We start from the raw sequence: 26,942 nt of genomic DNA on the forward strand, positions 1-26,942 counted from the left end.
CTCCTATGGTCAGCTCTTCCATGTTACCTTCGATTTGTTGCCTCTGGAACAGAGATTTGCTACAGAGTGAGAGGACTTTTTTTCCTGTCAAGTCGACAGTTTATTAAGTCCACATTTGCTTTTCTTTAATTTCACACCTTGTCTAGGTGACTGTTAAGGTTTTTTTTCTTCATTTTTTAACAGGCAGAGTTTTGTTGGGCAATGGTTGTCAGGTACTGGGACCTCAGAAGAGAGTAGGCACAACAGAGATCGATAAATATACAATGAAAAAAGATTCCAAGTAGAACCAGCATCCCTAAATGCAAATACTTTCACTTGTTCAGTTATGGAAACACTTCAGAGCTAACACAACAAAAAACCATAAGAGCTCACCTTGGGAATATTCACTCTAGACCAAAACAGCTCCAAGTGTTCCCTCATTTTCTGTGGTTTGAATTTTGAATACAGGATAGCCAATTCTGTAAACATTCCCATATGGGCACGTTCAAGTCCTAGGGCTGCTTCCAACATCGTTATCAGCTCTTCAAAATAACCCCGATCCTAAAAGAAAAGGGAAATGTATGTAAAAATGTTTGTGGCAAAACCTTACACAGTAGAACACATTACACCAACATGTCATTAACAAACATTTCAGAGCAAACCTTTAACGATTGAACAATTTAAGCAAGATAATATAAAATGTTATTTTCAGGCATCAGTATTTTTTATAAATCCTCATGCGTGACGGCTCCTGCTGCCCCTGCAACAGGGTACACTGTGGTTCTGGGACATTTGCTCTATATCAGCACTTACTGGCATTACATTTTGCAAATCCTTTTCTTTTCGAGTTGTAAAATAGGTTTTTCTTTGCAGGGGGTACTTGGACCTCTAATTTGTTGCCTATTTTAATTTGCTTTTCTTTATTTATGATATATTTTCCTTTTTTGATATTACAAGGGATGTCTGGCATGAGTTTAATTAGTTTTCTTTTCTATTTTAACAATGTCTGCTGCAGTATTTCTTTCTTTAGCCCCTCTTTCTTTGCCTGATCTGCTTCGAGGCAGAAGTAGAATGTATCTCCTCTCTGTGTCCATGCAGCCGTGTCAGCTGACTAGAACCACATAAGGGGAAAAACTGCACAGGTGCGCATAAGGCAATCCCATGTGTACCCTGCGCTTAGTTACACTATCATTAAGCAGGAGAACTACTAATCTTACCTTACTTCCTATTGAGTTGAAACTGTTCACTACACACTAAAGCAAGAAACCGTATTCCACTAGGTAACCCTTAGCAAAGTCTAATCCAGTTTTCTTATTACTCCTAACTTAAATCCTCATGAAATTACCTTATTCTGACGCTTTGTTGAACAGTAGCTCTGCAGTGGAAATCAGTACTTAGAATTTATTCCTTAGAGGTTTTGAAATATTTGCCATTATGAAATCCTAGTATCTGATGACTGAAGATCTGGTATAGCCTAAAAATAAGTTGTTAAAACTAGAAAAAGGATAGCAAAAGTGTGCAGAACGAGGGGGAAATCATGCTTAGTTTTCATGAACATATCCTAATTAACCTAATGTCAACAATATAAAGGTAAAACATATAAATATAAAGGTAAAACAGTCCATAATTAGTTGTATTCTTTTGTATTGCATCCCAAAGCCCATTGCAAAATTTTTAATGACTTCAGTTCAGAGTTTATATTAAACGGTCTGTCCAAATTTGATGAAATAATTTTAGGTGAATTTTAAGTATGGGCACATGATCCACTCGTGTCAGTGTAAGGCTTTGGCACACACTATGGGAACGTTTGACTTGAGGGTTCATCATTGGTAAAGACATTTTGATGGCCGCATAATCAATCTAATAACCTTCTCAGATAAAGAAAAAATAGCAACTCCTTCTACATTGTCAAACGGAGTATCTAATGAACTTTTTAATAAGGGGCCACCAGCTCTTCAGAACTTGAACATTGACAGGTCACTCAAGATAAAAGTCTGGAATAAGTTGTCTGACATTAAGCTAGCTGATATCGGCGACAACATATTTAATTAAGAGGGAAATGGAATGACCTTCCGTGATCTCTCTGAGTTCTTGCAGCAATGTAATGCATTTATGAGGTGTGCCCTGTACAAACTGATCCCAGTTGGGAGCAAAGCAGTGTAAAGATATCCTAACTGGTAAATGGTTCTCACCTGACCTTAAGGAGAAGAGATCATATACATGTTAATCAGGATTTTTTATGATAAGGGGGAGGCGATTCATATCTCCATCCAGTTGTATAACTATAATTACTTTGTCAGAGCTGCTAAGAGGAAATACATGAAATCAAGAAGAAAATAAGTTACTTACTTGTAGCTGCAGTGGTCCAGTATTGATATATTTCATAGACGCAAATGCTTGAATCATTTCCTATTGTCGAAGTGGGAATACCATGGTACCATAATCAAGCAGTATGATAAAAATAGCATAGGCTATAATGGTCCTAAGCCATCAGTTTAATAGCCTATTTATGTTCTTTTAAAAAAAGGACCAAACTCCACTATACACAATCAGCTGTTCACACCTTCTCCAACACTCCTAAGAGGCAGAGTCCGTCAGATTTTCCAGCACAAGTGGGAGTAATATCCCAGGCATAATGGGAGCCTCTTCGGGGAGGAAGGGGGAGTTTCATGTGAGTCTATGAAAGATACCAATACTGGATAACTGCAGTTACAGGTAAGTAACTTATTTTCTTATCTACTAGTGGGTATCTTTCATAGATTCACATGCTTGAATCAGACTAGCAAGCAGTATCATGATAAATTTAAGCACCATTAGTGGATGGTGGGTAAGATTAATATAAATTTGCAGATAATGCGTTTTGAGTGAAAACACAGAAATACAAATATCTACATATATAAACATGCAAACATCATCTACATTGAGAAGCTTTTATACGCAAAACTCTAAATAGGCCAAATTGAGAGAACTCAATCTGCGAAAAACCTTCTGTAGAGTGTAGTTGTCAAGTTCCCACTCGTGGCTGACCGACTTCAGTCTGCTGAGCGTGTCTGCCGCCTAGTTGAGGACACCTGGAAGATGTCCTGCTTGGAGTGTTATCTCCTGTTGAATTACCCATTCCCAGATTGATTGGGCTTCCTGCGACAACAGTCGAGATCTAGTGCTTCCTTCTTCGTTTATATAATGCATAGCCGTCGTGTTGTCTGTACGAAGGAGGACGGTAGACTGTTGCATTCGTGAAAGAAAGGCTTGCAAGGCTAGGCGGATCGCCCTGACCTCCAGCAGATTGATATGCAACAGACTATGGTGAGGCCGCCATCGGCTGCTTACACGAAGGTCTTGTAACACCTCTCCCAAGCCTTCAAGAGAGGCATCTGTAGTTATTAAATGTGGAGCAAGGGCTAGCCAGAAACAGACCAAAGAAATGTTTTCCTTGGTAATCCACCATGATGCGGCGTCTCTCATGGCCTCAGTAACTGAGATATTGTCGTCGAAGGATCCGTTGACTTGGCGCCACTGCAAGTCTAACTCTTACTGAAGTGGACGCATCCACAATCTGCAGTGAGGAATCAGGGGTATGCATGTGTAGATGGAACCCAGCAGGGACTTTTAGAGGCAAACTGAAAGTGACCTTTTTAACAATCGGGAAGCCATGGAGATTAGCTTCTCTTGCCTCTCCAAGGTCGAGAAAGCCTTGTTTCCAGACTTTAGAATGGTTTCCAGAAATCTGTCTGTCCTTGACGGACGGAGAGAAGACTTCTGCTCATTGAGTATTAGGCCGAGATTGGCAAACTGGCGTGTACATGCTATGACTGATTCTTGTGCTGCCCGTTTGGTAGGAGCTTTTAGCAACCAGTCGTCCAGGTAAGGGAAGACCTAAAGCTATTGTTTTTGCAGAAAGGCTGCTACCAGAGCTAATATCTTTGTGAAGATCCGTGGAGCAGAACGCGGTCCAAAGGGAAGGACCCTGAATTGAAAATGGCTCTTGGCTACTGTGAAGCAGAGAAACTTCCTGTGAGCTGGGTGAATGGGTACGTGAAAATAAGCCTCCTCTAGATCCAGAGTGGCCATGAAATCCCCTGAGTTGAGAAGTCGAAGGATGTCTTGTAGAGAAACCATCCGAAAGGATTGTTTGATAGGTGTTGAGCTCCCTCAGATCTAGAATAGAGCGCTACTTTTTTAACTTCTTCCGGATCAGAAAGAACCGGAAGTAAAACCCCTTTCCCCTTTGAGAGACAGGGACCAAATCTCTAGCTCCTTTGAAGAACATTTGATGGACTTCTAACCGTAGCAGACAGATGTTTCTGTACTGTGGCGCGTGGGGGCTTGGATGGTGGTGGTTGGACAAACTCCAGGGTATGGCCGTAATGAATGATGTTTAATACCCAATGGTCCGATGTTATTTGCTGCCAGTTCTGGAGGAAGTTTGAAACTCTGCGTCCCGCTGATGATACAGGAGGAGAGGGAGAGGGGGCAGTAATCAGAGCCAGCAAGCTGCTATTGGCACTGTCTCTGCCCTGGCGACCTTGTCTTCCTCTGTTGTTGGAGTGAGAGAAAGAAGTAATAGACTGACTGACGAAGGAGTATAGTTCGGCTTGTAGGATTGTGACTGGGCACCATACGAAGAGTAACGTTGTTCTTGATAACCTCCCCTGTATGTAGAGTTACCTCTTCCCCTCGCTCCTTGGAATGGGAACTTGCAGTACTGCAGAGTCTCTAAGAATCTTGCTCTTTCTCTAATCTTCTTAATATTCTGGAGCGCATCATCTACATGTTTTCCAAAAAGCGCTTCCCCATCAAAAGGCAGATCCAAGATTTTATTCTGGACTTCCGGGCAGAACCAAGTAGCCCGCAACCATCCCTGTCTTTGAAGGACAGCCGCTCCAGCCAAGGAGCGAAAAGCAGTTGTTGCAATATCCATTGCACAATCAATAATTTCCGCCGATGTTATTTCGTCCTCCTGGAGAATCCTTCTAGCTTCTTTATTTCCATCTTCCGGTAACTGATCGAGATGGGGGATAGGTTGCACCACATCTGGCGATCGTATCGTCCAAGTATAGCCAAAGAATTAGATGCTCTGACCAGCAGGCTAGACATAAATGAACATCGTTTACCCACATTGTCTAGACACCTACCTTCTTTATCTGGAGGAGTGGTAAGGGGAGCTGAAGGATTTCTAGATTTCCGCTGGGCGGCCTGCGAGATGAGTGAGTCGGTTTAGGCTGTCGGGTCAAGGAGGCTGGGCTATCCTCGAGAGCCTTATATTTTTTCTCCAGGCGCGGTAGAACTGGAATGACTGTGGCTGGATTTTGCATTACCTTTATGCTTTCATCCAAACATGGCCCACAATTGGAATTGAACAGACCGATTATAAGGCTCTTTAAAGTCATAAAGGAAACTCAGTTTCCACCTTGGTCATGGGCAGGTCAAACCGTTTGGCGGCTCTCTCCATTAAGTTATGGAAACCCCCTATATCAACAGGGGGGGGGGGAACCAACAGGCGCGTGAGTAGGAGAAGCTGGATCTGGAATAACAGTCATCTCACTCCGCATCTGGATCTGGGTATTGAGACGTTGCCTTGGTTATCATCAGAGGTGTCATCTTGGACGGTAGGCGCAACAGGTGGAACATCCTGCGCTTCCAGCATTGGCTGAGGCTTTGGTAATCGAGGGGGCAAAGGACGAGTAGGAGGAGCAGTAGTAACCGGTACACCTACCGGAACAGGAGGCTGTGTTTCAAATCTTTTCCTGTAATCCATGAGCATAGCTTGTAAGTCTGTCAGTAAGGAGGAGGGCATTTGAACCATCTCCTGATGGTAGGGAGGACCATACTGCTCAAAATCCTCATACTCCCCTTCAGAATCCTTGTCTTGGCATTTGATGTGTATCTGAGAAGGACTATTAGCATAACCAAAAGGTCCTCCCTCCTCATTCGATTCTTCTTCTTCGAGGCGAAGTGCAGGAAGTAAAGGAGTCACCCTCCTTGGCGAAGTTATTTCTGGTGGGAGTTGTAGTTTTTTTAAGCAAAATCGAAATTTTTTCCAGCGTTGGCGGGACCGTCGACTACGAAGAAAGAATAGTTGAAGAAATCACCGTCGTCGATGCAGCTGTCGTCAACGAAGTCGTCGTTGACGCTGTTGGCGCAGTCACACTCTTCCTCGACAACGTAGTCATCTTCGAAGATAGCAATATCACCAGCGTTGAACTCGTCGACACAGAGCCCTGTGCCAATACCGGTGAAGAGGAAACCACCGAAGATCCAATCGACTGGGTGAAAGATGAAGGCTGTACCTTTGGAGTTTGTCGACTGAATCGATGACGGCGTCGAAGAGTGGGACTTTTTAGATGATTTTACCTCAGAAGTCAACGAAGATGGTTTTTTGAAGGTCTTTGATGTGAGAAGTTGGCCTGGTATATGATGTTCACTATTCTAGTGAACACCTTGCACCAGTCCAAACAACCCTTATGGTGATGGTTGTAAGTCAACCTTATAGACCAGCTATCCTAGTGGTAGCGTGGACAGAACAGTCTTAGGCTAAAAGACTCTTGAGGGCGTGTAAAGCCAGCTGTTTTCCCTTATGTAACCCCCTGAATATCAAATGAAAGGACAGCACACAGGATATATATAAAATATATATGTATTTATTTACTAACACTCCTCTGAACTCTTTATGAGATCAGAGGCAAAAGCACATAACAAGATACTTAGTCAGAATACGTTAAGTTGCACAAATTACAGTTAAGCCCTAGGGGGGAAGCAAACCATATATTAAGAAAGTGGTATAAGTACCACGTCACGAGAAAAGGAAAGGCCTAGGGCCTAAGGAATCGCTGGGGCTACACTATCTGAACCTTAGTTTAGAAGTAGGAGGCCCACAGGCGGCGCGTGCAGTGTCTTTACACACACACGTGAGTCAATGCAAAGTCAATGGGAACTTAGAAGTTAGAAAAAGAAGGATTTAGGACACTTCCGGTTTAGCTAGGAGGAAACAACTAAAAACCTAGACACTTGGATAGTCAATACCCTTGGGAGCACCGAAGTACTCGCGTTACCTCACCCAGGAACGGCGGGTGCATAGGTGTGAAGATGTGTCGGGTTTCGTCGTTGAAGCCTATGGAGACCTGGAGAAAGATGCTGCAGGCGACCAGGAGGAAGATGTCCGGGTGGATCGAGGATGAAGAGGACCTGAAAGCAGAGGGGACAGAGTCTGGGTCACTAGCCAGTGACCGGGTGGAACCAGGAAGGAACCAGACGACGTCGAGGAGCAATCCGGTGCTGTCTTGAAGCTGGTCTCTTCAGCCACGCGGACCAGGAGGCATCGAGGACGACCAGATGCTGGAGGCGAGCTGTCCCACGAAGGTTCTCGCAGATGGAGGGGTCGACTGCCGGACTGGAGTCAACAAACCTTGGCAAAGGCAACCCACGCAGAATTCAAAGAAAGCTTCTGGTGCAGACCAGCACGGTCGGAGGGGCCTCACCTTTGCAGGGAGGCTGGGGCCAGTCTGGAGCAACCAGACCAGCGAGGTGATTCAAAAGGATTGTCGTCACAGAGGCTACTAGGCAACGGGCCAGCAACCGTACAACGCGTCGAGCAGAACACAAGCAGAAGGGCCCCATGCAGAACTCGTGGAGTGTGGAGGGCTGATCTCCGGTGCAGGGGGAGCTCGGATTTGGGGTTTCTCAGTCCCCAGTGCACAGCTTCGAGGATGCCTCAGGAGCTGCACAGTTAGCAAATTGCAGGCTTTTCAAGATGTCCGGTCCACGTGTCTCGTTGCCTCCACGGATCTCGGCTGTGCTGCAGTTGTGAAGAGCGGGTCAGAGAGGTCTGGAAGTCTGGGTCTTGTCAGGCTCTGTGCTCGGGTTCCGGCGGGAACGTCGACAAAGCAAGCCGTTGATTTGCTGGATGGCGCCTGGTTGCCCAGGGTGGTTACTCCTTGGCCACAAGGGAGATTCTTCAGTCTTCAGCTTCAGCAGAACGTCGAAGGTCCAGAGTTTCGTGTCAAGTTTCGATTCCAGGATTAATCTAAAGTTTCAGGACTCCGCTCCTACCTTTATACAATTAAAAGGGGCTGGATTACTTTCTAGGTCCCTCCTATGGGTGGTACCAGGAAGGGGGGTGGTTACACCCCCTCTCCTATGTTCAGTTCCGCGCCAGAGCTGGGGCTGGAGTGCCCCAGCAACTGGTTTGAACTGGGGTATGCCTGGAGCACCTAGTGTGCCCCAGATAGTGTCTCAATTTATTCAGCCCTCCCTATCCCAAAACACAACGTCATGTCTGGGGTGGTGCTCTCACCTCTCCAGGCAGGAAACCTATTGTCCAAACCTCCGTGACTGGAAGGACTCCCAGCAGCAGGAGGTCAGACTTGTGTCTGTGGCAGCAGCGTCCATTTTGTGACGCTGGGGCTCTGGTTAACTTTAACCGGGATAGTCAGAACTAACATGTTTTCTCCCTCTAGAAGGGTGGAATGCTACCCACATCGCCAGAATTGGCGAGGGGGTGGTATTCCAAAGCGTATGACACCTTACACGACATGTTTGGATAAAGCCAAACCAAAGTTAGCATTTAACCGCGAGGTTCATAATGCGCTTAAGAGTATATGGTATGGCAATATCATAGAACAGCTATAAGGACATGGTTCCGAAAGCTGCAGACAGGCTCAGCTCATGCTAGAGCACCATCTCACACATAACCAAGCACTCTGCCTCCAGGATTGTTAAGGCCTGCCATAGGAGTGACTTACAGGGTACCATGTGTCTATATATAAATAGGTATAGGAATACTACACCTAAGCAAGGGGTGATTACACAACTTTGCCCCAGCTGAGTGATCAGCCAGTGGTGTCTATTTGAGTGGCCAGCCAGGGGTGGCATAATACATGCTGCAGCCCCTGGTAGGCCTTGGTTACACCTATGCCCTGAGTACCTAGGGTACACTTCTACAGGGGCTGACAAGGTGAACCAATTCCCAATTGTGTATGTACCTAGAGTACATGATGTAAATTTAGAGAGAGTGCATCTGGGCTGTGGGTCTGATTAGCAGGCCCACAGCCCGAAAACCAGTCGAAAACCAGTAAAGCAAAAGCAAAAAGTGGGAGTGACCATAGGAAGCAGACCCTACTCTCCTACACCTTGAAGCCACAGGAGGAGACGTTGGAGGAAAATAACTGGATTTCCTCTCAAGACTTGCTCCTTTTGATAGTCCTTCCCTCTCCTTTACACCTTGGTGAGGAGATTAGACAGGACTAAGGCCTTTGGACCCATCAGAGGACTTTTTCAAGGCCTTACCAGGGCGTTTCTCAGAATGAGAAGATATACCCCTTTTTACAGACCTTCTGGAAGCGGTCGCAGAAGATGTTTCATTGCTGTCACTGGCTCCTTTCTTGACTTTAGCTTCTGGAGCCAGGTCAAAAGACTCCCCTCAAGATCACGCAGATTCATGGCAGAGAAGGTGTGGCATATTTTGTGGTCTGGGTACAGACAGTAAATACAATCTTTATGCTTGTCTTCAATATATAATCTCTTCTTGGCACCAGTAGCACATGCTTTAAAGAGGGCCTTCTACTCTTTATCTGACAATCTCAAGAAGTTGTAGAAGAAAAAGCTGTTGAAAAGGTTGTAGAATCAAAGTTCTATGGAAAAACTGAGCAGAGCCCAGTGGAGACTCCCTTGCACAACATGTGGTAGAAAATCTGAGGGTCTGAGCTTCTCTCAGGAGGGTTCAAAGGAGTGAGGCTAATGTTATGTTATATGTTAGATTATATGGGATTTGTAACGCGCACTATTACTCATGAGTATCCTGGCACGATATGGGCTACAGACGTGTGGGTGGAAAAAGATTTAGAAAGCCTGTTTGAAAAGATAAGTTTTGAGAAGTTTCTTAAAACAGCAGAAGTCCTGGATGTGGCGCAGCGAGACAGGAAGGCTGTTCCAAAGAATGGCTACCTTAACAAAGTGACGGACCCCCCCAACCTAGAGCGACGAAAGCGGGGGGTGGCCATCAGACGGAGGAAAGCCGATCCTAAGGATCGATGAGGGGTGTAAAAGGCCACCCATTTTCCTAATATAGGAGGGTCCTGAATCGTGCAGGGCTCTGAGCTAATGTAAGGGTCTTGAACTGTACCCGCTGGACCACGGGCAGCCAGTGAAGGTCGCACAAGTGAGATCTAATACTTGATCTCTGAGATGTTAAATAAGAGTCTGCCCACCGCGTTCTGGATCAGTTGCAGTTTGTTCACCAAGTATCCAGGAATGCCTAGAAAGAGCGCATTGGCGTAATCCAAGCGGGACAGGATAAGTGCCCGAGCCACCATTTCCTTCGCCGGCTGGGGGAGCATAGGGAAGAATCTGCTCAGTGCCTTAAGGGTACCAAAGCAGACAACCGTTAGTCTCTTGATGTGTTCGGAGAACCTGAGATTCTCCCCAAACCAGATCCCCAGGTTCTTAGCCGGACCACCCTCAGAGCGTGGGCAAGGGAAATCAGGGGGCCACAGGGCTTCTGTGAAGAAAGGTGGAAATTGACCGTAGAGCAGTATTTCAGATTTCCCCTCATTGCACTTAAGTTTGGGCTGTGCGAGCCATGTAAACACGGCATCCAGGCACCTCTGTGCCGTCCCAGTGCACAGGTCGGGGCTATTCCAAGTGAATAGAAGCTGGGTGTCGTCAGCATAAGCCATGATTTTGGCACCCAGCTCTTCAGCCAGAGAGATCAATGGAGTCAGATAGATATTGAAAAGCAGAGGGCTCAGACTCCAGTCAAGGTTTCCCTGGGCGAAGATGAAAAGGGAGGCATTCAGACCTGATGAGTACGGACATCCAAAAAAGATCCCAGCCAGGCCCACACTGCACCGGAGAGACCAATGGCCGAAAGGCGGGAAAAAAGAAGCTGGTGAGGTACTGTGTCAAAGGCGGCAGAGAGGTCCAATAAAATCAGGTCCGCTCTGCCGCCCCCATCCAGGCATTCCTTGATTGCCTCCGCCATTTCCACCAGCGCAGTCTCTGTCTGTAAGATGTTCTGAAGCCTGACTGGGCCGGATGCAGAGCCCCAGAGGTTTCCACAAAGGCATCCAGCTGGCGAAAAGCCACCTTTTCGCAAACTTTGGCCAGTGCTGGTAATAAGGATATAGGGCGATAGTTGCCTGGTACAGAAGGGTCCGCTGTCGGTTTTTTAAGAAGCGGGAGAAGCTAATTGGTTGTTCATTTTTTTGGTCTCCTGTACAAAAAGAGGTAGATACGTTGCAGAACAGGAAGAGGTCTAGGTTCTGTTTTAGTAATGGTTTCTATGGCTATTTTATGTATACCGGGGACTCCCATTTCGACGACGGGAATGATACAAGCATGGGAATCTATGAAAGTTGCAATACTGGAGTAACTGGGAGTCCTCAGTCACTCTGTACTCTTTGTCGATGTGTGGAAGGACAGCTGCTACAGTGTACAGGATTTTTAGGACCTTCACTCCTTTCTGCCAACTGTAGTCTATGGTCGGTAGAGAGCATACCGATCTTCTGGCCTGCTCTTTGAAGTCGTAGAGGAAGCAGTCAGACTGGTTCACTGACATACGGAGATGAAACCTGGTTGCGACTCTCCTTGGGAGATGAATCGGTTGGGTGTTGTGGACAGAGTAGGAAGCACATAGTCCCATTCATCTAGAGGTGGTTGAATATCTGGAATTTCATCCTCTTCCGCCTCATTGTCAGAGGACGGTGGATTAACCCTTGGTGTTACTGCTATATGGGATGCAGGTGTAACCCTAGGTGTAGCTGGCAGGGGAAGGTGTGGTAGAGCCAGAGGGGTAGCACATGGTGGTGACGCGGCAGACTGCTCTTCAGGAGGCTGAGGAAACCGCCTCCAATAGAGTGTAGAGCCTAAAGATCCTGTACCAAAGAAGCAGGAAGATGTCAATTGTCCCGCTGAGGGGGTGGGGGGTAGGAATACTATCCTCGCGGCTCATTATACCTTGGAGGTGGGTGATAATACATTTGCAAGTAATGCCCTTCTACATCTTCCTCCTGACACTTTACATTCAGCTCTGAAGGGTCGTGAGCTGGGGCAAAGTGGCTGCCGTCATCATCGGACTCCTCAACGTTCAGTAGATTGCTTGGAGGCAGGGGTGAGACCTTGCTAGGTGAAGTGACCTTAGGGCGGAGAAGGGTTCTGGAGATCTTAGACATTTTTATGGCCAGCAACGGAGTAAACGTCAGGAAGTTTGTAGACGCCTGGATCTTAATTGACAAGATGGGAGCGCCGATGGCTGCTAGCCCACTTGTGAGACCTGGCAGTGGAATCACTGTCGTCCTCAGAAGATATCTTCTGAGTCTTGGTCTATTAAAGCCACAGAAGTAGCCTCCCTTCCAAGTCTCTCAAAGTTTTTGATGAGAAAGTGCGGCAAACCTTGCACTCCTTTACCACAATTTTTGGGTTGGCGGCAGTAAAGGCAGTCCTTATGTGGATCATCCACATGAACTTTTCTCCCCACAGGACTTGGAGCGATGCAATATACCATTACTGTCTGACGTAATTGAAATATCCAGATGAATAAAGCTTTCCAAATGGGAATAGTGAGCAGAGCTCCGCGAGACTTCCTTCACACATGATATGCAGTGAAAATCTGAGGGACTCAGCCTCTCTCTGGAGTGTTCTAGAGGTTGTTAGCAGCGGATTGGTAATGCTTGAGGTTTGGTCCTTTTTAAAAAGGACATAGATAGACTATTGAAGTAATGGCTAATGGCCATTATAGCCTATGAAAGTTTTATCATACTGCTTGATTATGGTACAGTGGGACTCCCACTTTGATGACGGGGAATGATTCAAGCATGTGAATCTATGAAAGATAACCCAATAGTGGATATTTCTGCACATGGAAAAGAGCTTTGCGAAACTAATCATAAGCTGACCAACCCCTGTGATTTGATTGGATTTAAAAAAACTTATAAAGCACAACAAATGCCCGGAGGCGTCTTGGCGCTAACACTAAAAGATCGAGCCAGAAACAGCGGCAGGTACATTAGATGTCTGTTTGAAAGAGCCATGTTTTTAAATATTTCCTGAACATAGTGAGGTTCAGACTGCTTTTGATCGTGATAGGTAGGCTGTTCCAGAGTTTGGTCACTCTTACCAAAAAACCCCTGCCACCCCAGCGTACCTGCTTAAATCTGGGTGCTTGCAGCAGCTTCAGATGAACTCATCTGAGAGAGGGCCTCTACAATGAAGGGCATTAAACGTAATGCAGAGCGCCTTGAAAGCTATTCTTTTCCGACAGGTAGCCAATGAAGTGCCACCAGCCGCTGGGCTACTGATTTATGCCTAGGAATATTCAAGATTAGTCTGGCAACCGCATTCTGCAGACGTTGGAGCTTGCTCAAATGTTGAACTTGGGTCTCGAGGTCCAGGGTATTACCATAGTCCAACCTTGATATTGCAAGGGCAATTACCACTGTTTTCAGGGTGTCAGGGGGAATAAAAGCATAAATCTTTCTAATCCCCAGACCTTGCTGTGAGGACCTTGATCTGACTGTCAAAAGTTAGCCGATCATCAAAGATCACCCCAGGATTTCTGACTTCAGAGACTGGTAGGGGGCACTCACCTAGCTCAGTGATTTAACCAGAATTACTGAAACTTTATCACAGTTATTCTTTTATACAGTTGTAATCTGATTGAGGATTCCTACTGGCCTATTCATGCAAACTTTCTAAAATATTCCTTCTCTTAAGTCCAATCCATTTTCGCCATTAGTAAACCCGCTGGTACTCCTTTAGTCATCTGCCATGGCAGTCTGCTCAAAAATATCATCACTTAAGTTAGCCTTGCATTTCTCTTAGATCAGGTTGCTTTCCACTGGATCTTAAAACTGCTATTGTCACATACATTTTAAAGAAACGTTGGATCAATCTAATCCTGCTGATTTTATATTCATATCATTTCTCACTTTCAGTGCTCAATTTATTAAGGGCAGTTCTATTTCAAGTAATATTTTTCATGGACGAAAAAATTGTCTTGGATTTCTGTCAAACTGGCTTTAGAACCAAATTTAGTTTAACACTAGAGGATGCGTCATTATTGAACGAAATGAGTGATCGTAGATGGTTGATGTGTGGTGCTCTGATTTGGTTACAAATGTTGGCAGTTTTTGTTATGTTCAACCATCAGGGCCTGCTCAGTTGCCTAGCTGTTGCTTCCATTGGATGTCAGATGCACCAATGGGTAAAGAATTTTGCGTAACTTAATGAAAATAATTCAGTTGTGACCTTTAAATTCTGGTTCTACACAAGCACAACCTGTGTTGGGATGTTCCCTTTCATCGGAGTCGACTAGCCTATCTGCTTCATGAAGTAGGTATTGCCTTCATGTGAATGATGGCAATATGCTCTGAGTTTCTGTGCCATTGCTTATTTAGAGATCTGTTCTAAAACTGTTCCAAAATTCTGCTCATTTAAAAATTCTCTGGATATTTTTTCCTTTTCAATCCTTTTCTCACAAGGTAAAAGCTGCAAATGATTGTATCCACTTCCGTAAAAATCACAGGCCTACATGAGAAATAACCACTTGTCTTCAGCATGCTCAAAATACTACTTACTGCTAGATCCATATATAATCTTCATAAATGTTAGTCAATATCTAACCAGGCCACGTTGTTGCTTACTTTCCCTTTGTTGTGCTTACAACAGTGTCCAAGAGACTTCAACTGGGGTTTATATTTTGGGGTGAATGTATGCACTTTATAAATTACCCAGCTAATACATCACAGAGACGGGATGAGCCCATAACATGTGCTTGGGGCGGGGGGAGGGGGAGGGGAGGGGTTGTACTAAAATATATATGTATATAAGGTTTCATTTAATTGACTAGGCATGATCCAATTTAATACATGTTGTGGTGATAACCAATAACATCGGCTACTAAATATTAATGAACAAGTTATTTACTTTTGATATTGCTCTTTGCGGTCGATACTTTCACCGCAGATACCTTACCTTAGAATATCGCTTGGCACAAGTTGGGATTTGGATAATTGTGCATCAGTGCTCCCAAGCTGCGACAGGCGACCCCTGCATGCTGTCAGTTTGTCTCTTTCCCTTTCCCTCGGCCACCGAAGCAGTGTAAGAAGAAAACAAGTTTCTTACCTGTAACTTCAGTTATCCAGTATTGGTATCTTTCATAGATTCACATGCCTGAATCATTCCTAGTCGCTGAAGCGGGAGTCCCACAGTATATAAAGAGCAGTGCCAAAAGTAAATTATAGTAGTAGGACTAAGAGAAAGGCCTGAGGCCTCAACTGCAGTAGCCTATCTACTTCATTATGCTAAAAGGACTAAGAATTTTGTCCCAGCCAATTAGCTAACAGCACCCTCTAGAACCCTCTCTGCAGAGCCAGTTCTCCTCAGATTTTCGTTAGCACAAGTGGGAAATGAGTATCCCAAAAATGAGAGAACTGACTCTCCGGGGAGGAGGGTGGGTGCATGTGAATCAATGAAAGATACCAATACTGGATAACTGAAGTTACAGGTAAGTAACTTTTTTTCTTATCCAGTATTGGGATATCTTTCATAGATTCACATGCCTGAATTAAAGTAGCAAGCAGTATGCCAGGTAAGAGTCGGTTGCGGATGGTGGGAGACTTATAGTGATACACTCCCTTAACCATTATATTTACCAACCAACAAGTGTGATGCAAGTACATTGTTAATGATAAAACATGACTAGATTCCAAAGAATAGTCATATAATATTAATCAGGAAGAGTAACATCACACATAATAAGTAGGCAATCTGAAATATGTTCACATCTTTATAATACACAGATATATAGAAAAGCATATTTTAACCACAGAATGAATGAACACTGGTTACCTGAAGCTGTTTTTAAGGAAACAGCAGCCGCGGTGCGTCCATTGGGGCGTAGGGGCTTAGCCCCACCAGCCACCATGGACCCGCATCGCGGCCGCAGGCCGCAATCCTAGTATCTTAAGTTCTAAATATTAAAATACAGCCGCCGGCGGGAATTGCGCAGGGGGGGTGGCCTGCTGCAGCTTGAGTGACAGTCCACACTCAGGTTGCAGCAGACCGTAGTGCGCAGTGACAGTCCCGCTGGGGAACTTACAGTGCGCATGCTTAGGAAAGTTGGCAACTTTCTCAAGCATACGCACTGTAAGTTCCCGAGCGGGACCCAGGGGTGCTTGTTTGCTGCCACAGCCCGGGTTCCCAAAGGGCGACAGGGCGAGCAGCAAATGTGCCCCCCTAGCCAATCCTGGCGCTGCATGCAGCGCCAGGATTGGCTGGTCCACCGCGCAGCATCCATCATTGGATGCCGCGCGTGGTGGGGGTGGGACATCCTGTCAAGGAAGAGCTCTGCCTCGGTCGTGGTCGGCGTCTCTTTCTTGTGCTCCAGACGCGTAGTATAAACAGGTAAGTTGTTCATGTTCAGAGATCTCTTCCTTGAGACCCATGTTTTCAGTCCATGAGGCTGCCCTTGTCCTGTTGCGCAATGTTTCCAGCTCATTCTCTTATTCACTTCCCGAGTCTAACCTCTGCTTTATCCTTCCCCTGCAGGACTACGATGGCCTTATTGTCCGCTCGGCCACCAAAGTTACTGCTGAGGTTCTGGCTGCAGGAAAACCTCTGAAGTTGGTCGGCAGGGCAGGCACCGGAGTCGACAATGTGGACGTGGAAGCAGCAACCAGGAAGGGTGTCATAGTTATGAAGTAAGCACTTAGTTGTAGGCAGTGGGTGGCACAGGCAAATGAGGTTGGGGCAACAGGCAAACGTGGTAGGGGCAGATAGTCATTCTATAACCACAATGGGCTCAAGGTGCACAAGCTTAGCTTACTCCCTCAGATCTCCGCTCTTTCGAAGTGAACTGAAGGATCTTTTTCTGAGAACAAATTCTCACCAGTGAGCAAGAGCAGACACTTACATTTTGGAACCTGCAAGCATGCTGATTGAACTTGAGTTGAGCTGTCACAGGCACTGATGCTGCTGCTAGTGGTGGTGCTGCTTGTGGCACTGCTGCCTGCTGAGGTACTGCATGGGTGATGCAAGAATCAAATGTGTGAGATCGGCTTTAAAAAACCAACTGGGAACCCCTGAACGGGACCACAAAACCAGTACCACTACTCTTGAGTTCCTTAAATAAGAGAATAAACTACATTTCTTAAAACTAGCTCATCTTGTAGTGTGTACCTAGCATGTAAAAGTCAAGAAACATCCATATGCTGGTGCTTCCTTTCCCGTTTGACTCGGGTGAGTTTCTCTTTTGAGTGAGTGAGGGTCCTACATACACAGGTGTGTCCTATTCCATGGGTCTGTCTCTACAAGTGTATGTTCTTTGCTGGACAAGTGGAAGATGAGCTCGATTGGTAAGGTGAGAGCAGAGAATGGAGTGATGTCCATGTTTGTGTATAACTCAGAGCCTTCCATTGAACTTAGCCTTGTGAACTGGGTTAAACGTCAGCAGAAGGGTGGAGTAACACTTGTCCTACATATAGTAAACTCCAAATGTTGGTACCATTAAACCAGAAGGAGATAATCAAGAGCTGTAAATTAATACAGGTATGAGAAAGCATCAATCCTTATATGGCCATGCAGTGTAATTGCTTTAATTACTCGTTGTACAAACGACAAGGGCCTTTCTCTTAGTTGTTACCTTCGCTGCCAACCTCCTGACTTTTCTTCCTTGCCCTCCATCAACCAGTTATGGGAGTAGTGATGACATTAGAGATCCAGTTATGTGCAGCAGATACACCTGGATGGGAGAAGGGGTCTCACCATGAGCCCAAAGAGCTTTCATCCTTACAACCCTGGCCTTCTGCCATTGTTTGGTCTCACAAGGATGCTAGTATCTGTAACCAGCTGCTTCTAAGGCCAGACCCCAATAAATACCATTGTTCCAATGAGCTGCCTTTCTGGTAATGCCTAACATACAGTTATTGCTGTGTGCCAGTTAATGCATGTATTGTATTTTAAATATGGAAACCGCATTGAAATTGGAACTGGACAAATGGAAAAAAGAAAACAAATCAGAGGGGAAATCTATTGGAGATCCTGAACTACTTTTTGGGAAGTACATAATCGAGATGAGAAAGTAAGATAATCCCAGTGGATTGCTGTATAATTATATTGGGAGATGATGATAACAGTAAATATGCAAAGTCTAAAGAGAGCAGAAATCTGGACGTCTGAGACAAAGGAGAGGAATGAAAATTGGAGCAGAAACTTCTGGAGGTAAATGGAGTCAGACCAAATGGCCGGAGTGTCATTATTGTTCTGTTCTAGGTGATTAGCAGAGGGCTTGCCCTGCTAGTCCACAGGCCCTTGGCTACTGGATTTTGCCTCACAAATATCCCATGAGGCCAATCCAGCCGTGCATGCATCAATCCTTTGGTTTGTCTTGCCCAGGGTTCTCCAAAGTTTGTCCTGGGGGGCCAGATCTATGCCAGATTTTTTTAGCATATCCCCATTTAGACGAATGTAGTTATTTTGAAACTCTAACATATCTGGCCCTCCAGGACCGACTTTGGAGAACCCTGCTCTTGAGCACCAACCTCTGGAAGAGGGCCTGCAGACACACCACTAGCCTCGAAAGCTAGTGGCCAGGCCTGCGCTAGCAGAGGCGAACAGCCTGCGACCACAATCATCCGGCCACCCAGATTCCCTGGTGGGAGGTAACAATGGCAAAGATGGTGAAGACTGCAAATTAAAAGCTGCCTGAACAACCAGGCCCTGAGCAGTTGGGTGAAGAGACAAACCGAGAGGATCACCCAGAGCAGGGTGGTGCCTACGAGCAATAGCGCGCGCAACGGGCTCACCAGAAGATGGCCTTGACCAAGTGCCATGGAGGACGTCAAGTAGCGAATCACCGAAGGGCAGCAAAGGTTCAACCTCAATAGGCTCCAATTTGAGCAGATCCAATAAAGGATCAGAAAGCAAAGGCACCATAGGAGGCTGAAAGCCAAGCACAGCAGCCGTCCCATGAATAGCTCGTGCGAAGGCAGCACCAGACTCATTTGCCATCCTTGTAGGTGATAAACTGTCTGTAGGAGACGGTTGAAGGCTAATCCTACCACTGGACATGAGGAGTGGAGGAGCCGGAGACTGACCTGAAGGCCAGGCGACACAGGGTACATGCACCCTGGCCCCTTCATCAGGGGAGTCTAGGGAAGCATCAGGTTCCATATGAGGTGGCGTAAATGAAAGCAGTGGCATTGACGGACGTCGCGGTGACCTATTGCCGCCCGAGGAGTCAGGGGGAGCAACCACCAAGGGAGGCAGACTCTATGCCGGTCCAGACGTCGATCGACGTCATATCTGAGTTGCCTGGACGTCTACTACCTCCACAGAGTATTCAACCTGGACGACGACTGACGCAGATCTGGTGTCGAGCCTGGGGTAGTACCCGGCGTCGACCCGGGCGCCACCGGCGCCACCTCAGACGTCGTCGCAGGAAGCCGCACAGGGCTATGCGCTGACTGACGGGGTTGGCTGGGCCTTGGCTTGGTGGCATTGCTTCGGCTCCAGAATCGGAGTCGGCACACAGAGCCTGGTGCCGGGGAAACATCCGCAGACGAGGACCCGGCATGAGTGCCTGCAACCTCTGTAGGAACCGAAGGCGCACCAGGGAGAGGGGGCGACTCAAAACAAGGCTGTAGTGCCTAACAATAGGCCTCCATTTGGGCACGTGTTGCCCCAAAACCCGGAAAGGGTCGATACAGAGGGTGAGGCTGCAGTTTGCCTTTACCCAGCTCAGTGCGAGGGGAATGGGCGGCAGCGGCACGGGCAGCGGAAGAAGTACTCCGTAAGAGACACCTGTGCTTACGCCTACCTGTTGTTGCACTGCGGTCGCAGGAGCGGCCTCAGGACCTAGCCCAATCCCGAGAAGAAGCAACGGGAGGGAGCCGGACCAGACAGCAGCGCGGCCAGCAATTTCATGTGACGCTCCCTCAAGGACTTTAGTTTCATCCGCTGACAGGCGTCACAGTCTTTAGAGCCGTGGTGCATGCCGAGGCACCGCATACAAATGAGGTGCGGGTCAGTGCCAGATATCTGACGCGCACAGGCTTCACAAGCCTTAAAGCTGGAAGGCATTTCATGCTATTCCACCCGACACCGAAGACGTCGAGAAAGCCCAAAAACCGGGCAAAGGAACTACTAGTTTTCCAGGATCTGCGCCCGGACGCGGAAAAGAAGAAAACAGACGTCAGCGCGCCGGGAGGGGTATATATGGCTCCACTGATGTCATGTATGTGGACGACGTCAGGGCGGAGCAGGTGGCGCCGACCCCTGGCGCGCAGAGAGCTGTGGCACAAATGTTTTCCGGATCCAGTCTGATGCCTGGGGATATTCTAAGTTAAAGAATCTGCGGCTAGACATCTCTATCAGATTGTATGGTCTTCGAAGATGAGCTGCGACTACTGCCAGGCACTTGGTGAAAACCCTGGGTGCAGTAGTTACTACAAATGGGAGTACCTTGAAGTGATAGTGCTGGCCTGCTACTATGAACCTGAGGTATTTGCGGAGAGCAGGGTGTATTGGGAAATGGAAGTAGGCGTCCTTTACGTCCAGAGTGGACAGAAAGTTGCCTTGTTGATGGAGCGGTAGCACTTGCTGGAGTGTGACCATGTGAAAGTGGTCCGACTGAATGTATAGATTTAGATCTCAGAGGTCTAGTATAGGCCTGTGAAAGCCATCCTTTTTGGGAATATACTGGGAAAGTACAGGGAGTATACTCCTGTCCCTTGACGTTTTAATTAGACTGGTTCTATAGCTCCTTTCTCCAACAGAGAGAGAACTTTTTTTTTTGGAACGGTAAGATGTTCCTGTGACATTGTGTGCGATCTTGGAAGAATGTTTGGGGGAGTGTTTGTATGTTCCAGGCAGTAACCATATTGGATAATTTGTATAGCCCATTTGTCTGAGGTGATGGTGGTCCAGACCGGGAGAAATTGAAAGAGACGTCCCCTTACAGGAGTGGAATGATCGGGGTAGCGGAAGGAAGTCACTGTTTGTTATTTGCGGGGGGAGTGTTTGTGGAGTTGCCTCTACCTCTTCCCTTCCCATTGTTTCCTCTAAAGCCTCCTCTGAAATAGCCTCTTGATGAGGGCGATTGGTTAGTGCCCTTGTAAGAGGAGGAGGGATTTTCTGTTGTAATATTTTTGGAGGCACCTCTGTAAAAGGAGCGCCGAAAGGAACCCCTACTCGCAATTCACCGTAAAGCCCCCATGGACATTGCGACCTCAGTGACCTTCATTTTTTCCAGCGAGGTGTCCACTGCTGGGACAAGGAGGTGTTCCTTATCAAAAGGCTGATTGAGAAGGGAGGCCTGTACCTCAGGTTTGAAACCTGAAATTCTCAACCATGCATGTCTACGTAGCAGTACGCTGGTGTTTACAGCGCGCACTGCTGTGTCTCCTACATCTAATGCGCACTTGATAGAGGTATTGGTGATAAGTTTGCCCACCTGGATAAGATCATTTGCTTTATCTGCTCATCAGGCAGATATTGCATATTTTTTTCTAGCTCATCGTAATGAGCCCTATTATATCTGGCCAGCAAAGCTTGAGCATTAGCAAGGCACCAGTGATTGGCAAAAGGGTAGCTTCACAAGCAGCTAGAGGCATCAATTAACTTGGACTCCTTATCAAGAGGAGGGGCCTCACCTGTGGCCTGTGAGTTAGCTCTCTTGTGAACATTAGAAACCACAAGAGAGTAACAGCAACGGACCATTGATGTAGGCAGGTTGGTAGGTGCTGGCTTATATTTCTTCTCAACCCTGGGTGTGATCATTCTTGCCTTTACTGTATCTTTAAAAACCTCATCTGCATGCTTAAGCATCCCCTTAAGTATTGGTGGTGTATGTGCAATTTTCGGAGTGGAGCCTAAGGTCTCAAACAAGCAGTAGTTTTCTAAAGCCTCCTTATGTAGTTTCACCCCATGGGTTTGTACCCACATTACTTTTCTTCAGGGGCATGTGGTGCTCATCCTGTTGGGCCAATTTTCTTTTTTCAGGCAATTTGGCATGAATATGTCCAGTATCTGGGTTAACAACCTGTTCTTTCTGATTCAGATCTGAAGGTGGAATTTCAGACCAAGGCTCTTTTGGCTGAGTCTTTATCTTTTCTTGCAGTTTTCGGCGTTCAATGTTTCGGCTCCGAACTCTTCGGTACCGAAGATTTAGGCTTCGACAAAGAACGAAAGTGGATCTGGACGTACTTGGATTTCGGTGCGAGGAATTTTGGCTCGGTGCCTGCATTGGGCCCACTCGAGCCCGAGCCAGCAGGCTTTTCTTTTTGTTTCGGCGCCGGGCCCGCGGGCGCGGTGCTTGAAACTTTCTTGGTGCTGACCTTGGCCCGCAGACAGAGGAAGGACTCAAGCCTTTTTTTGTCCTTGGTTGTAGGGGCAAGGAGGTTTCTGTACTCACGGTAGGCTGACCCGGTGTAACATGCTCCTCTTCTTCCATGTCGGAGTCTGCCTCGGAGACATGTTACTCTTCCTCGGCTCCTTGAGAGTGTGTTTCTTTTCGATCTGAATCTTCACCAAAGATGTCCAGTATGAAGCTGCCTTGGTGTTGCATCTCGTGACGTCGAGACAGATGGTCACGAAGGGTCTTCTTTGATCGAAACGATCAGCACAAATCACAGTCTTTCTCGTCGTGCTCCGGGGACAAACAGATTGCACACTTTGTGCAGGTCGGTGCTCAGAAACTTGGCGCGACACCCGGGACAGAGCTTGAATGGAGTCAGTTCCATTGACTGCAAGCGAGCCCGGCGCGTGTAGGCCTAACAGCCCTCCACAAGTTTTCTGATCGAAGATCTTTAAGTCGAAACAATACGCAGAGAATGGGAAACCTGATCGAGAAACAATACCGTCGAGGGTAGTGGATTGCGCGTCGAAGGGAACACGAGAAATGTTGTCGAACCGGAGGGCAGCAATTCACATCCGAACCCAATGGTGAATAAAAACAATCTAACAATGGAGTCGATGTCCATGCGCACTATTACCGAAAGGAGGAGTCACCTACCTCATGAATGGAAAAGACTTCTTCGAACAAAAACATAGTGCAAACATCCAGACCCAACACTAGATGGCAGGCTATGCACAGCATGTGATGTACAGCTCACATGCCCCGAACTGAGTATTACCGAAGGTAAGTAATTCGTTCTTTTGATGAAGATTTCTCACACTATAATAGGTACCACAGAAGTACCTTCCAAAGGAGGAGGGTCTGTGGAATAGGCTTAGAAGTCTTGTAGTGCCTGTAGGAAAGTGTAACTTTTTGTATGGTTACCTCCTGATACGCTTTGACTGAATGTGCACCGGGTCACTGCTAATCAGATTCCCAATGCCTGTGTTCTTTCCCAAAACTGTACCTTTGTTTCAACAATTGGCACACCTCTGCCCACATATAAGTCCCTTGTAAAAGTTTCCACTGGTACCAAGGGCCTTGTGACCAGAGAGGGTCTCTAAAGGCTGCAGCATGTAATATGCCACCCTTCGAGACCCTCTCACCTAACACATATACACTTCCATTGCAGAAATATATGTTTTGGAGCAGATACAACTTAAGAGTCTACATGTCACACATCACTGTGTGCCATACCTACACATACTGCCTGTGGGCTAGGTAACTCACCCCCACACCAGGCCTTACAGCCCTAAGGCAGGGTGCCCTGTACTACATGTGCAGATATATCTGCATGAGCAGATATGCCCCTGTGCTGGTGGGTTCCATTGCTGACAGTACAAGTGATCAGGGAAGCCATTGTAAGTACATTTACTGAGCACTGGTGAAAAAGAGTTCCCCAGCTACATGATGGCTTCACTGAAGACAGATGTTTGGTATCAAACATCTTGTATTAATAGGCCCACATTGATTCTAGTGATAGATTTCTTAATACATACACATAGAGGGCACCTTAGAGGTGTTTCCTGAAAATGAACCAACTACTGGTGTGCTAGATGACTGGTGTTAGCCAGCCTGCCACCACCCACTAGTTTCTGACCACCCCTTCACCTTCAACGAAGCTTGCTAGAGCAGAGGGTGACCTGCAAATTGGCATTTCAAGGCAAGTTGTTTCAAAGGGTCAACCACCTTTGGTAGGCGAATCTAGCTTTCCTGACAGGAAAGGATGCAGACCCTCCATCTATTATTTAGGGGCACCTCAGGCAGCAGGAAATCAGATCCCGCCTACCTGAAAGAAGGATTTTGTAGGATGCTGGTTCTGTATATAGGGTACTAAAATGAAATGCACTGTGCAGAGTCCAGTGGGTCCCCAATTGGTTTACAGAGGGTAAAGTAGATAATACTAATGCTCTCTTTTGTGGTACGGTGGCTCAAGAGGAAAATGCTACTTACCAGTATGCATCTGTTCTTGGCATGTAGAGCTGCAGAGTTACACACTATGCCTAGATGGCCACCTAGTGTTGGGCCCGGATGTTTGCAGTTTGTTTTGTTGTAGAAAAGTCTTTGGAAGTCATGGGATAGGTGACTCCTCCTTTGGATGATACGCGCATGGGTATCGGCTCCATCCCCAGATTGTTTTTCGCCATTAGGGAAGTGATGGAGCTGTACAAGAGGTAGTGATGTCCATGTGATTTGTATCTAATTAAGATAATACTGGAACAGATAAAGGTAGCACGGGGAGGCGGGTGGGCACTTGTAACTCTGCAGCTCTACATGCCAAGAACAGATGCATACTGGTAAGTAGCATTTTCCATTCGAGGCATATGAACTGCAGATTACACACTATGCATAGATTGTATAACAGTACCCACCTTTAGCGGCGACCACCAGTATCTGTTGCAGTTGTTTGGAACAGAGTTTTTAGTACCGCCTGGCCCACAGTGGCTTGTTCTTTAGTTTGCACATCTACACACTAATGCTTTGTGAATGTGTGCGGTGTAGACCATGTGGCTGCTTTGCATAGATAATCTAGGGGAATGTTCCCTAAGAATGCAATTGAAGCCCCTATTTTCCTTGTAGAATGGGCTTTTGGAGGAATTGTTACTGTAGGTTTGGCTTTGTGATAACATATTTGTAGGCATTTAACAATCCACCTAGCGATCCCTGATTTTGATATGGGATTGCCTTTATGTGGTGGTGAGAAAGACACAAAAAGCTGTTTTGTTTTACGAAAAGCTTGTATCCTTTCGATATAGTACAGTAATGCTTGTTTGACAACTAAGGTATGTAGAGCTCTTTCTGCGACTGTTTGAGGCTGCGAGAAAAATACGGGCAACTCAACAGATTGATTTAGATGGAATGGTGAAATGACTTTAGGAAGGAACTTAGGGCTAGTATGAAGAACCACTTTGTTATGATGCATTTCGAGAAAGGATTCTTGAATTGTAAATGCTTGTAGTTTACCAACTCTTCTGAGAGAAGTAATGGCTACTAGGAAAGCTACTTTCCAGGTTAGGAATTGCAATTCACATTTATGTAATGGGTCAAAGGGAGGTCCCATTAATCTTGTGAGAACCACGTTTAAATTCCACACTGTTGCAGGTGTCGTCCTGGGAGGAATTATTCTTTTGAGTCCTTCCATAAAAGCTTTAATAGCTGGTACACTAAAAAGAGATAGGTGTTGTCAAATTTGTAGGTATGCTGCGATGGCAGCGAGGTGTAGCCTGATAGATGTGTGTGCTAAGTTACACTTTTGAAGGTGTAATAGATATCCTATGATGTGTTGAATAGACCAGTCTTAAGGATTAACTTGGTTGTTTTGGCAGTATATGACGAACCGTTTCCACTTAGCGGCATAACATGCTCTAGTAGTGGGGCGTCTAGCTTCTTTGATAACGTTCATACATTCTGGGGGAAGGTTGAGGTAACCAAACTCTATGACCTCAGGAGCCATATCGCTAGGTTGATCTGAGCTGGGTCCGGGTGTCTGATCTCTCCATGGTTCTGTGTTAATAGGCGCGGAGATAGGTTTTGTTTTTGGTGTGGTACTACAGACATCTGCAACAGCATGGTATACCACGGTTGTCTGGCCCAAGTTGGAGCGAGTAGGATGAGCGTTAGGGAATGTTGCTGTAGTTTGCGTACCACTAACGGAAGTAGTGGGAGAGGAGGAAAAGCGTACGCAAATAGTTCGGACCAATTCATCCATATCACATTGCCTTTGGACAATGGGTGTGGGTATCTGGCGGCAAAGTTTGGGCATTTTGCATTTTCGTGGGTGGCGAAGAGGTCTATCTGAGGTTTCCACATTTGAAAGAACGGATGAAGAACTTGCGGATAAAGTTCCCACTCGTGGATCTGCTGTGTTTGACGGCTTAGCAGATCTGCTATAGTGTTTTGCACTCCTGGGACGTATTGGGCTAAGAGAAAGATCTTTAGTGGTATAGCCCACCTCCATATCTGCTGTGCTAACAGAGCTGCAGAGAGTGTGTCCCTCCTTGTTTGTTTAGGTAGTACAGAGCTGTCATATTGTCTGTGCGGACTAAGACAGCTTTGCCTGACACTTGAGTCTGAAATGCTTTTAGGGCTAGAAACACAGCTAGTAACTCCTAGTGGTTGATGAGGAGTAGCTTCTGTTGTGGTGTCCACCTGCCTTGCATGGTGTGATGCAGTAGGTTAGCTCCCCAGCCGGAAAGCGATGCGTTCGCTGTCATGACTATTTGAGGAACTGGCTCCAGAAATGGTCGCCCTTTGGAAAGGTTTTTGGTGTTCCACCATTGCAGAGAACGATGAGTCCGACCGTCTACCAACACTAGGTCTGTCAGTTGAACTTGAGCCTGGTTCCATTGACGTGCTAGGCACTCTTGAAGTGGACGCATTTGCAGTCTTGCATGAGGCACTACAAATATGCAAGATGCCATCATTCCTATGAGCTGTATGAACACTCGAGCTGGTAGCGAGTGTTGTGGTTTGAATTTTGTTAGGAGAGCTTGTACACTTGTTATCCTTGCTGGAGAGGGATAAGCTAGTGTTAGTTGGGTGTTTATTGTAGCGCCGAGATACTGTTGTATGTGCG

The 26,942-nt window shown here is 46.4% G+C and overlaps 1 protein-coding gene across 1 annotated transcript in view; it reads right to left on the reverse strand.

The window, feature by feature from the left end:
- CLTC (clathrin heavy chain) overlaps nucleotides 1–26,942 on the reverse strand; it is a 987,367-nt gene that overhangs the window by 266,074 nt on the left and 694,351 nt on the right. Inside the window, exon 25 of the mRNA XM_078679837.1 lies at nucleotides 373–540. Within this exon, the coding sequence (XP_078535963.1) occupies nucleotides 373–540 (168 nt within the window). The remainder of the gene's footprint in view (nucleotides 1–372; nucleotides 541–26,942) is intronic.

Source organism: Lissotriton helveticus, chromosome 3_1 (genome assembly GCF_964261635.1).
Source record: "Lissotriton helveticus chromosome 3_1, aLisHel1.1, whole genome shotgun sequence".
Taxonomy (NCBI): domain Eukaryota; kingdom Metazoa; phylum Chordata; class Amphibia; order Caudata; family Salamandridae; genus Lissotriton; species Lissotriton helveticus.